Raw genomic sequence first — 13,326 nt, 5'->3', positions numbered from 1 at the left:
CTCCCCGCCTCCGCCTAGGAAAACTTCCGCCCTTTGCCAAGATGGCGCCGGAGCAGATTCCGTTTCCTGTACGTATGGCGCCGATTCCCCGCCCTCCACTTGGCGGCGGGCTAATAGGCGCGCTCCCGCCGCCGGGAGTGCGCGGCGATTGGCTAGACTCGGACGCCAATCGACGCGCGGTGAGAAGCCGTTGCGGCTTTCTGTGTTTACGGTGGGGGCGGTTGCAGCCGTGGCCGAGGCGGGTGTGGGGGCGGCAGCTGGAGCCGACCCTCCGTGTCCCCGGGGAGCGGTGGTGACAGGGCCCTCCCGGGGGGGGGGGCGCCGTGCCGGTGGGGGAGCGCGGCCTGCCGGGCCCCTCAGGCCCCGGGGGGTTCGCTGGGTGTAAACGCGGCATGCCAGAGCGTATCGTCGCTCTCTGGAGGGAGGCCACGCTTCGCCGGTCCCCGGGAATGCGACTTGGGCAGAGGGGAGGCCTGGGAGAGAGGGTTTTCTGCTCGATATTAGTCTTTTAATTCCCTCCACCTCAGGACTTCAGGATGAGAATGATTGAGAGTGTTGACTCCGTGGTCAGCAGGTCCAGCGAAGACCTCTGGGCTGAGATCTGTTCGTGTCTGCCACGTCCCGACCAGAAAGATGCTAGCGATGCTTTTACAGACTCCTTCATGGATTCCTATGCCGACGGAGGAAGCCAGCGTGGTGGATCAGATGGCTCTTCCCAAACAAATCTGAAGCCCTGGGCACCCCTGAATGATTCAGAGGTGTATTTAGCATCCCTAGGTGAGTGTCTGGTAATGCTTTGATTTCTCTGTTTCCTTAGGTGCTTGATGACAGCTATGGCTCAGCATATGTGGCTGAGGTGATGGTGCTCACAGCTCTGGTTGGAAAGATGTCTTGCAACTATTTAATAGAGCATCTGACTAATTTACCACAAGTGCATTAGTGGAAATGAGGAGCACAGTCATAGCTTCTTCAGCTATGCCACAGAAAGGAACTTTTTATCAAGTGCAAACCAAAGAATTGTTTTCTTTCCCCCAAAATAAGTGGGGTCAGGACACTGCTGTTTTTACTCCTAAGAGCCTCTAGTTGCACTGTAATTGACTTGGGTGGGGAAAAGCTCATTACAGAGCCTATGTGTTTTTGTGTTACCAGTATCTGTCTCATTCTTTTTGTGGCATTTCGGGAGATGCATCTGAGTGGAAAGAGAAAAGTGAAATTTCTTTCTGTGGCCTGTTTTCTGGTTGGAGGAGAGTGGGACAGGTATGGGAAAGAAAGCTCTGAAGCTTTCCCTAATCATGCCTGCTAGAATCTGTATCTTAAGATGACAGATCATGCAGATCATCTTTGTGCGATTGCTTCTCTTGATTCCTGCATAATCTGTAGAAGCCACAAATTGATTGTGAACAGTGTAACAGCTGATAGAAACACTTGATATGGGGGATGATAAGGTTACCAGTAGTGGAGCTAACATCCTAGCACAGCTAAGCGCTGCAGTCTTTAGCTCTAAGTCTTTGGCTCTAAAGGCCAAGGAATTTGTCAGCCTGTTTTATGTATTTCCTACTCCCTTCAGAGGCCTCATTGAACAGCAGCATTCAACCCCAGGATGGATGCTCCTGTTGCCTGTGAGGAGGACGCTTGGGGTTCCCCCGCTCTCCAGCAGTGGGACTGCTGCTTCCTGCACTCATAGCAAAATATTCCACATTTATTGCTCTTCTTTCCCCCTTCCTTCCCTCCTCTGGAGTTATTTTTATCTTGGGTCAGTTTGTAACCTGGTTTGCAGTGCAGCCACGCACATAGTTGTCTTGGCTTGTGTAGGAAGCTGCATGCAGAAACAGTCCAGGAGGAATGGGTGGCAGAAGTGGCTTTTTAAGCTTTTATTTCTGCTAGAGCTTCCGTCTTGCTTTAGACGGTTATTTCACGGCACACTACGTAGAGCTCTTAGGATCAGATCAAGGGTGCTACAGCAACAAGACACAAATTGCTCTTCTGGTATTAATTAGTACTGCAGTTCCAACTTGTTCAGAAAATACCAGTGGATTAATTTTTACAAGCAGGCGTCAGACTAGATCTGTGTCTGTTTTCTCACAGCCAGGATGAAAGCATAACACTAGCACAAAGTTTCTCTTATATATTCTGGCTAAGTCAACAGAAATATAAACCTGCTCTAAGTTTCTACCTGGCCAGGATTAGCAATTATGAAATCATAGCATCAGCCTGGCAGTATGTTTAGACAGCTATGATAATTCAGATCTTCTGAATTGCTACGGCCAGAGACTTTTGGTGACAGCTCCATTCTGCGACACAAGACAACCTCCAAAAAGCTCAGCAGGTGGGGCCACAGTGTTGTGAACTAGCCCAATTCAACTAATGATGGTATGCTTTTCAGTATAAAGTGTGATTACAAGTCAATACCTGATCCAGTTTAAGGAGGAAACCATTATAATAGGATTTTGTGACCAGAGGAATTAATGAAATTTGCTTTCTTGTAGCTTTGTGTAGTGGATTACCCTGTATCTGGTAAGGAGGCGCTTTTCATCGTCCCCTATGGCTGAGAAACTCACAATATCCCATTCTATTGCGAGATATCCAACGAGTAATACTGCTGCACTCGCATATTTTACCTCAGTTTGGGCATTATTTGGATTTGCACTACAATTAGTGTGATTTATATTCCATGCCAGTTTGCATGGAAATTGTGGGAACTTTAATGCCTGTGAGATCTGAACCCTCCTGTGTGATTTCTTGGAAACTGAACAGTAAGTGTGAAAGTTACTAAAACTCACAAATGGGCAGAATTAACTGATTGCATAAACCTTATTTCCTTCAGAAGCATCACCTAAAAAAATATCTTGTATACATGCAAGAAATACGGCCATGCTGCCTTGAAGTACGGGGGGGAAATTACTTTTAAAATATGACTTAGTCTTGAAAAGTTAACTTAATTTTTTTGATACAGAAGTCCAGATACTTCTTTTCTTCCATTTCGGAAAAACGTAATGAATATAATAAAGACCCCTCTGTTGTCTCTTCACAGAGAGAAGACTGATGAGAATTAAGGGCTTGTCTCAGGAGGTGACCTCTAAGGATATGCTACGCACTCTCTCCCAGGCTAAGAAGGAATGCTGGGACAGGTTCCTGCAGGAGAAGTTTGAGTCTGAATTTTATGTAGAGGGACATGACTCTGATGAGAGGTAATAAGCAAGTCAATGAGAAGGGATTACCACTTACCGTATTCGCAAACAGACTTTAAAACTAAAATAAGGTTTTGTCAGGACTTGCGATAGGGCTTTGTAACAAAAATAACATCTCATTGCAACTTGGTAAGGCTGCCACGGGCATTCTGAAACAGTTTGAAAATGACCATTTGCATCGTACTAGAGGGACACGCTCTGAGCATGCAGGGTTTGAACTTTCAATGCTGTTCACTGATTTTTGTATCCCTCGGGCTGGGGTGATCCAGCATGGAGACGACTGGAACCTACTTGATAATTTCCATTGTCACATTTGGAGTGGGGAAGGAGTGAAGTGGAGGGGATGTATAATGTGTCTCAGCTTACTTTTTTTAATGCTTAACTTTAAAAGTGAACCCCAGGCTATTCCTTACATCTTTGTAAGGGCCCAGTTAAGTACTGCTTCAGACACAAGTGGGATTTGAAGTTCTTCACAGGGTTGATACCAGTCCCAAGATCAGATTTCCTCAAGTGGCTCTCCCTTCCGTGTCTCTCATAATGCTGCTGCTCTCTCACCCATTACCCTTTTCAGATGATGTAGGAGTTAAGATGAGAGTCCTTTTCTTTAGGAATCATCTCACATTCCCAATCACTTATAATGCTCCCCATATTTTTCCTTTCTGAGCTGACATTTTTCATTATTGCTTCTAGCTGAAAAGAAGATTATTTTTCTCCCTTGAAGAAAATCTACTTAAGCTAGTTTGGGAGTTTAAGTATGAAAAATAATCTATGTTTATAAGGAGTTTGTAGATTCTTTCTTTGACCAGTTAACTTCAGTGTGATTTATAGTTAAAAAGAATCTTTGTAGACGTGTGTGCTCTTTCTACTCTGTTTTTAAAGGCTGGAGATGTTAGCCATGAAAGAATTGTCCTCCCTAGAATTTAACTATGAAGTTAGAGGTCACTCCCAAATGGTGACGAAGTATTTGATTCTCACCCACCAACATAATTAAACAAGACTTAACTTTTAAGCACCCAGGTAATTTCGGGGACATTCTGAAATTCTGCTCTTGTGAAAGAGCAAGAGTGAGTTAATTTTGTTGTGGCAGTGTTGAATTACTTGAATCACCCTTCTAGGAGATGAGCATAGGCACAGACACATTTAAGAATTATAATATTAAACTTTTAGGGTTATAGCCAGCATTTGAACAGAGACAAGAGTAGGTCTGTTCTGGTCAGACCAGTTATTGTGAAAGAAGTTGTAAGACAGTAATTATGCTAGTATATATTTATAAACATCTATAGAATCCATAGTATGGTTAGCATTCTATTATGTACACATACTGCCTTTTTCTTCTTTAATCTTTTGGTGTTATTAATGGTCACATATTTTTATATGTGTCTCCTGTTTTGGTTTTGTTCCCCTCCCTTCCCCCCATGTTTTCTAATCTTCATCACAATTAGGCAGTTGTGGGTTTAGTTAGTTTGTTTTGTTTTAACACTAGTTTTCTTATTTCCAGCCCAGAAAGCTGGAAATGGAATTGTAGTCTTTGGCTACAGAGACAGACTGGTACTTCAGGAATGTATAAAGGTTGATGCACCTGCTAAGGATTCTTTTTATTGAGAAAAATCAGAGCGTAAAGCTTTTCTAACCATAACTGGAAAAGCCCAACTACAACAGAATGTCATTGCAGAACGAAAGACTCTGCTTGCTCCTCTGGCACATGAATCAGTCTCATGATAGACCTTATCTGTGGCAATAGAAATACCTACAGAGGTGAAAGGAATATATATGGAGGAGTTTCCTAATGCTTTTTTCATACATTCCTGTAAGGCTTTGTTATTCTCTTGTTTCACTTTGTCTTTGCTTTCTCTCAGCACGCTAGAACATCTAAAGCGATGGCTGCATCCTGACAAAGTGGCAATCAATACCGAGGAGGTGCAGTACCTCATCCCTCCAGAATCTCAGCCAGAGAAGCAGGAGACTGAGGAAGAACCTCCAGCCGCAGAGCAGTGATATATGCACCGACCATGCCACAGAGCTGCCTCTTGTCTGAACCCTGATGAAGTTGTACCCAGCGGTTGGAATAAGGGGGGGGGGGGGGGCGGGGAGCAAAAGTGCCAATTATCAGTCATTTAAAAAAACAAACAAAAAAAAACTCACCAAAAAAAATCCAGCTCTGGACCTCTAGAGGTAGTGACTGAGTGACTGGCATTTGTTACGGACACAAGTAGAATGCCTGTGACACAGTGTATGCTGAACTGAAATCTTTGATCTTCTCCCAGCCTGTAGCAACCTAATCATTCCAGTCTGAACGTGAATCGTTTGTAATTCAGCAGGAGACACACTAAACAAAAGAAAAGCAGTTGTTCAGAAGCGTCAGAAAACGTAATGGTCTAGAATAGAGCAGATAAAACCACTGCATCAGTTTTTCTTCCTATCTTGTACCCTTTTTATTACTCAGGCATTTTTTTGTTTTCTTTCCTGCAAAGTCCACTGTGGTGTTTTCTGTAGATCTTCACTATTTAAATCTGAGTTGGCCCTTAGCCGTGCCTGGAGGAAGGCAGGTATTTTTCACTTACATGAATTTAGAACCCTAAAGGAAGCTATCATTGCAGTCGTTAAATTGTTGGAATCATTGACATTGTAACTATTTAACATTCCTCTCATAGAATAGACTGGAGGGGGAGTATTTTTTCTCGTTGGTCATTTTGTACCTGTTCTTTATCTCCTTCAGCATCTCTAAAAGAGCGTCAGATGAGATCCTGTATTGGGAAGCTAAGAGGGATAACCAGGGAGGCTACAAATAACTTGTTTTCATCACAGACTTGCATAGAATTATCTGACTTTAAATATGTTCTAGTATTTAATTGTTTTTCATCCTGTTTAACTTTGCAGAGGGTTCTTTCCTGTTGCTAATCAAAGAATCTGTAATCATGTACTCGTATAAGACTGATGCTTCTTTAACCTGTGCTTTCTGTCTTGGCATTGACACTAAAGGTCGATAGAGGGAAGCAGCGTACATCTTCTGTCAGATAAAGATATTTAAGACAGAAATTGTAGGAGTAGTTCTAGTAGTTTATGTACACTAGATTCATACCGTGTTCATTATGTACCTGTATGAACATACATTTTTAAAAGTAGCTTCTTCGTACACCTTCATTGTTTCCTGTCTCTCTACAATTATAAATGGTGCTATTACCTCATTCACTGACAGCTTTTATTCTGTTGGTGCTTCTTCAGCGTCATGACTCTGTTTCCACGATCGGCTATCAGTATAACCACCCACCCCAGGCTCACCATTCACAGAAGAGTCATGCTCATAATTCTCCATTAAACAGGTTTGTTTTTTTTTTAAGGCTTGAGAAATAGCAGTGAATCACCTGTATGTAAATGATACAAGACTTGCAAGTCCCATGTCTTCTTGGAGGGTGGTTTTTGTCATCTTCTAAATGTCCCTTTTATCTCTAAAAATAAGCCTGCTTTCCTGTACAGATACAGTGCTACAAATCTCTCTCACTTGTGATGTCAAGCTATAACAAAGATGCTTCAGAGTCCAGAAATGGTCTGTACAGAGAAAGATGCAATTTCTCTGTCTGTTCAAAGGCTATTTTGTAGTCAATACATTTCCTTCTTGTGATTAGCAATGACTGTGAAGATGCTTTATATTATTTTGTCTATTCCCATTAAAGCTATCTGAGAAAAATATATTCAAAATAACTGTACTGAACAGTTCCAGGTCCACACAACCTAGCATTTCCTGTAGAGAAGGGACCTTAGAGAAAGTAACTCTCACCACTTCATTTTTAAAAATAGCTTAGAAGCCCAGGGAAAGGGTCTGGGGAAGAATTGTTGTCCACATACAGAATTATTTGTGTTGGTACCCTGGCAAGACATACACAGGTCCTTTGCTGGTTAGTCACATACACCTGGCTGTACAGATGACTGAAGAAGGCGAAGGTTGGCTGCCTTGATTTGTCCGAAATACCAGCTACGCCGAGTAGCTTCTTGTGCGGGAGGACCTGTTTAAACATGGCACGGGAGAGCAGCTATTTCCACCCTTCACCTTTGTAAAGCACACTCTGCCAGGATGGTCGGGAGCGAGTCCCATTGCTGTGGAGGGCGAGCAGGCACTGATCATCTTCATCAGGTCTGGGGACTTACCATTAAAAAAAGAAAAGGACCAGATTAAATCAGTACCAAGCAGGATGGAGGCCAGAAGGTCAACCAAGTGCTTTGTGATGGAGGAGGAGAACTAGTGCTGGTCCTTTCAACGGATAATTGAAGAGACCTTCGTGAACAGCCGCATCCAGGTCCAACGGGGAGTCTCCATCCCCGAGGGCTGCACCAGGTCCCACTCCGAGCAGCACCTTGGCTGTGTTCCCAAAGGGTTGGTTGGCTTCCAGTGGTGTAATACCAGCTCTACCAGCTCCAGCATGGCCGAGAAAGCTGACAGCGCAGGACAGCGTGGCATGGTTTTGCTCAGTTGTCGTGCTGGACACAAGTCAGGAAGAAATACCAGTTTTCGCTGGTTGTGGCTGTTGATTGGTAATACCAGCAAAGGACAGTAAATTAGGTCCTGAAGCACTGCACCAGCATCTTTTCAGCAGAGAATTAAACCTGCCAAAGTGCTTAGAGATTGGCATTTAACTGGAGACTGCCCTCAGACCAAGCAATAGATCCAGCCCTATCAACCTGCAGGCTTGCTCCAGTGGCTGCCTAACTCAGCTGGGATGTAAACAGCAGGAGTGGAAGACCCGATCTATGCGCTTAAGAACAAACCCTGTGTTGCTCAAGGAAAGGGACAGCATCCAGCGATGGCACTACAGTGCGGAGGTGTTCAGAAGAACAAGCTGGGAGCTTCCACATGGTGCATGCTTTGGGCACTGACCCAGAAGAAAGCAGACTTGGGATGGGTCTATACTTAAATCACCATAAGGACAGCAAGAACTCCTCTGTTAAGACCTTTAAGAACTTTACAAGACCACTTAAACTGTGAATATGTGAAGAAGCGTGATGCATCTGGGCAGTGTTGTTGCACTTGGTGGTGATGCTACATGTGGTTTAACTAACAAGGACTTTGCTTCAAGCTATTATGGTTTATTCTAGGAAAAGAAAGCTGTTTGGCTGCTATCAATCAAACTCTTGCTGGTACAAGCAGCATTTTCACTAGGGATTTTTTTTGCTTGTACAGCAACACCAGCCTTCCTATACATGGAAGTAATTCGCGTGCTGGGAGTTGTGCCAGTCTAAACAAAGACAGGCCATTGATAACAGCACAGCAATAGAGAAAAAGCAAGCTGTCAGTCGGTCCAGACAGCTCCACAGCAGCAGCGACTGAAAGCATCCTGTCCAAACTGTTATGCGCAAGCAAGAACCTGCTATCAAATATGGGAGATGACTTTTCAGGTGTGAGAAACTAGTAATCACAAAAGAAGTGTTAGCCGCCCTCCAGTTTGTACCTTTTAAAGACAATATTTTACCCTTTTCTCTGCAGGAAACAGCATTTCTCTACCCCCTTAAACTTCCCAGAGACGGATCACACCGCTATTGTAACACATCACCACCACCAGGCTGCCAGTAATTTGTTTTCAAGATGGGGCAGAATAAAGTGAAACCCAAGACAATCCAACTGCTGCCTCAGAACAACGCGAGGGCCGTTGCTGCGGATGGCCAAAACGACAGCCAGGCTACGGGAGCACATCAGACGGCAAGGGAAGGCATGGCTGGAGGAAAAGAGGTCTGGAAAATGGGTGCCTCAAAGCACCTTTTTGTTGAAAGCAGCACCTAAAACAGTGAGTGACTAAGAAAAGAAAAAAATCAGGCCGTAGCTGAGGCTGACTGGTGTGTCTGTGGAACATAATCAGCCGTAAACTTTCGTTAAACATACCTATCAATCACAAGCCGATGCACAAGCGTAGCCCACCGCCAGCATTCACACATATCCATGGGAAAACGAGCGCGGGCAGCTGCCTCCAGCGGCACAACCACACACGTCAAGGCCAGCTCCCTTCGTCTGCGCTCGGCGTACGCCGATAAACGCGCTGGCAGCGGTCTGACCCGCCCTGCGCTTTCCCAAGAACTCCCACCCACACAGGGTCAACAAAGGTGCTTGAACCGACAAAATCAATCCGGTGGAAGCATGAGCTGGCCGCACCGTGTAACGATGCTGAGAATATCCTGTCCTGCTTCTTAATTGACAGGCTCTCTAGGATCTCAGGTTAGGGGAAATTGCAACCTGCTGCGGGAGGAAGGTCTGCGCTGCGATTGCCATTTTGCAGAAAAGGGGATGAAGAACGACATCTTCAGAAGCGGCTTCGGGTGGTCCCGCTCCGGTTGCTTTCTGGAGATGTCTTGCAGGAGCTGGAATCTGTAGTTATTTCTAAAAGCCAACCTGGTGACCAACGCACAAAGAAAAGGTTAAGAATCGCGGCAAACTGCTTCCTGGTCATCATCTGTACAGGGTAGGGTGGCCGCCGGGATGTCATAGCAGAGGCCTGACGACCAACGCTTCGAGAAGCATCGCCAGCTCGCAGGGTGGGCTGCAGCTTTCAAATCCGTCACTGGTTTCCATTCAGAGACAGAAACTCCCGGTGCGGGGCAATACGAGCCTTGGAATAAGAGTGGCTTATCCTGCAGGGTCTCTGGAAGCAGTAAAGATGAGGTCAGAAAAGGCTTTTCCAGGATGAGCACGTGCGGAGGGAAAAGCTCCCAGCATTGGTGCCGGATCGCCCTGGCATGGTACACCCCGAGCCAGATGAAGCCTGCGGCTGACGGGGGTGGACATACTCTGTCCCAGCCACCCAGCGATTCATTACGCTGCTGTCATGTCCAAACTCCGTCTCTCATCTCAGGCGATCTTTTAAGAGCCTTCTGCTTTCCCTATCAGATTGTTCTGCTGCTTAAAATTAACGGCAGCTCTCGGCCAGGCTGTGATACAGAGACAAAGATGATTTTCTTCCTGCTGATGATCTGGCAGGGATGAGCGCTCGCCCCTGAAGTGAGGTCTCAGCCAGCTTTAATAACGCCCACCCACATCCATCATATCGAGACAAATTAACAGCCTTCTCTCGCCAAAAGTCGTAATTTTGCAGAACTTCTCCTGGGACTAGTCTGACAATTTCCATTTCTCTAACCCCCCAAAAATTCCAGTTGATGATGATTATTTTTCATTTTCCCTTATAAATAAGTAAGCAAGCTATGAAAAGATTAAAAGATCCTGCACATGGAATCAGAGGCTTCCAAGAAAAACAGCTGATGGGCAACGACCTGCTTTGGATCTGGCAGCCAGGTACTGTGGCCACGTTAAATAACAAGCCACCCTGTTACTATACACTCCCTTGTTATGGGACATGCAGTGATTAATACATCTGACTTCAAAGCGATGCCTGTGGAGAAGCAAAGATTTGTTTTCCTTCCACAGGAGAAAGAAAAAAAGGTAAAAATTGCAAAGCCCTGGTCTTTTCATGAGGGGCAATAACTGCTCCAAAGCAGTTTCATGACAGCGTATTTCTGAACAGCTGAGCGCTTTAAAATTGCAATGTTTGGCCTGACACTTCGAATAAAAACTTCATAACGGTATTTTAGTCGAAAGACGGTGTTCGTGGTTGGGGGAAAGCAGCTGCTGCTTTTTTTTCAGGACAAACTTTGCAAACCCAGGGTGGATTTCTGGATGCTTCTTGCCCTCCCAGTGCCTTTGCAATCCGCTGCCCTACAGCAAACGACCCAACACCATCAGGGAGCCCATGGGGAATTCAGCTGCACGGGCTGGCCAGCGAGGCTTTCCCCCCTGGCACTTCCAAATGTTTTCAGCTTTGTTTTTAATCTTTATCCGCTTTGGGGCATCTCCAAGACCAACCCCTTCCCCGTCCAGCTGCGACGAGGATCGGAGTCCTGCCCTCACAGAAACCACAAACACAGCCCCTGGCCAACTCCTCTCGCCGTTCACGAGGCAGGTGGAAGGGGTTTGGATTCGCAGAGTCACGACAACTACATTACGACGCTGGAAGCGGCACGCCGGGCTCGCTGTCCGGGCCGAGCCTGCGGATGCAAACCGCCCCGCGCGCGCCCGGGCACGGCCGGAATCGCTACCCAGAAAGAGCTGGGAGCGAGAAGGTCCGCGCCGGCCTAGCGAACGGCCTCTCGCCTGATTTTGGAGCATTTTTCCCCCCAGGAAAGAGAAGTTTTTCCATAGCTTGATTGCTGTGGGCTCCCTCCACGCTGGAAAACAAACCAAAGGGCTCAAAGCCCTTCATTGGCGGCGATCTGCCCTATCTTAACATCAGCCCGTCGCTCAGGTCAACAGGGCAGTTATCCCCAGGTTTAATTCCAGCTCTCATTACCACCCAGCTTGTCATAACACTCTTGCATAACGTAGCAACGAAGTCATCACTCTGGTCACCAGACACCGATATTATTCTTTGCCACTCAAGTCTCATTAGGGGTCATACATTATTAACTTCTTGCCACTGAGATTGATATCGAAGCAGTACTCAGATCCTCTTTTTAATCACACGATGCAACTGCGTTACAGTAATAAATGCCCAATTAAGGCTAATTTCTCCCAAGCCCCTGTTTCTGAAGTCGTTATCTGCGTGTCAATCGATCGTGTGGCAATTCACTAACTTGAAATAAGCTGGAAATCGTGTCCGAACGGAAACTTGGGGTGGAAAAAGCACCTCTGATGTGACAGAGCTTGCAAGAAAAGAGGGACCAGAGGGGTGGGAGAGAGGACGGAAGAGAACGCGCGGCTTGTGCGCGCTCCAGGCACGTGCTGCGGGAGGGAAGGTGCGACCTGCAAACAGCAGCACTTGCACAAACCACCCTGACATTTCAGCCTCCAGCACAGGAATAACATTTTGGGACTCTGAACGCCGCCGCTGTGGTTCAACCTACAAGCTCTTTGCCTACACTTCGCCGAAGCCCCCGCTGCCGCTGGCTGGTTGGAGTGATGCTGCTCGGCCCCTTCAGCCCCGTGTTTTACGAATTGCATCCCTCATCCCCACTCCCGCGGAAAAGCCCACGGCTGCCTTTCACCAGCTGCGCCACGGGGAGAAAAAAGCAAAGCCCCAGCTCAGAGAGACGCACTTAAGGGAGATGTGGAAGGGCCCTTCAAGCAAAAAAAGGAATTCCCTGAAATTTCCTTATGCCCTATAAACACATGATTTCAGCAGAAAAAAAACGCTGGTGTGACTGGGCTGTCACTGTTTCCCTGCTCATTTAAGGGAAGCTGCTGGGCATCGGCTGGGTACCTGGCCAGCGACCTGATACCTCTCCAGCAAAGCCTTCACAGCTCACAATTCCCAAGAGCTTTGCGCTCGTCCCTGCATCGCATGAGGCTGACTCCAGCCGCGCTTTTATTTTATTCCCTCTCTTATTTCAAGCTTTTGGCCTTAGAAAGGACCCGCTGGTACAGCCGCCTCCTCCCGCCTGCGCTCCTGCGGCCAGCCCATGGGGCAGGCTGCTTTGGCCGGGTCCTCCCACCCCAGCACTCAGTGGGGAGAGGAGGAGGACGCGCCGCCTCTGCCACCGCATGACAGCTTGGGAACACACCCACGGGGAAAAATCCTGAGCAAAAGCCCGGGCGTGTGGCTGCAAAGCGGCTAAGGAGGCTGTTGGGAAGAAGATTCATGGTTTTTCCCCCCCGCTCCCCCCAGCTCACCTGCGGGGGGGCTGCTCCTGGGAGAAGGATGGGCAAATCAGCATTTTGGGTAATCACTCCTCTGCCCCGTACCTGGTGCAAGATTGGCATAATCAAGCTCTTCTGTGGGGGCAAAAGCACCTTTATACCATAAGGCCAAGGAGATGGAAACCCCCTCACCACCAAAGGCAGCTCTTGCCTCTCCCAACTAGCAGAGCAAACCTGGTTTGGGTTCCCCCCTCCACCAAATTTTTTCCTTCTCCCAAGTTCTGTGAAGCACTTAAGTCGTTATTTCTACGATTTAGCAAATTGCTTCAGCTCCACCAGCCTGCCAGGCTGTGCAGAGGACAGAGCAAAAACAGCCATTAACATGAATCATCCCTTACAAAAAAGGCCTGGCATGGCCTTTTATATCTAACGGGGGAATTAGTTTCACCTCTTGAAGCACCTTTGGCTGCTTTAGGCACAGCTGAAGCCTCAGTCGCGCTGCCCCAGCGGCTCCCCTGGGTTTAATCACAG

General features: G+C 46.8%; 1 protein-coding gene across 1 annotated transcript; it reads left to right on the top strand.

Annotated features, from left to right (window-relative positions):
• Nucleotides 1-536: 536 nt before the first annotated feature.
• CCDC32 (coiled-coil domain containing 32) lies at nt 537-5,458 on the top strand (the record flags this gene model as incomplete). Its single annotated transcript, XM_081999985.1, has 3 exons — nt 537-777; nt 3,032-3,188; nt 5,045-5,458. The coding sequence occupies 3 exons, from the start codon at nt 537-539 to the stop codon at nt 5,181-5,183; spliced, it is 537 nt and encodes a 178-aa protein (XP_081856111.1). The 3' UTR covers nt 5,184-5,458.
• Between the last annotated feature and the right edge of the window lie 7,868 nt (nt 5,459-13,326).

Source organism: Phaethon aethereus, assembly GCF_964289735.1.
Source record: "Phaethon aethereus genome assembly, chromosome: 5".
Taxonomy (NCBI): Eukaryota; Metazoa; Chordata; class Aves; order Phaethontiformes; family Phaethontidae; genus Phaethon; species Phaethon aethereus.
The sequence above is the reverse complement of the archived record's forward strand: the minus strand, read 5'-3'. Positions and strand labels throughout refer to the sequence as shown.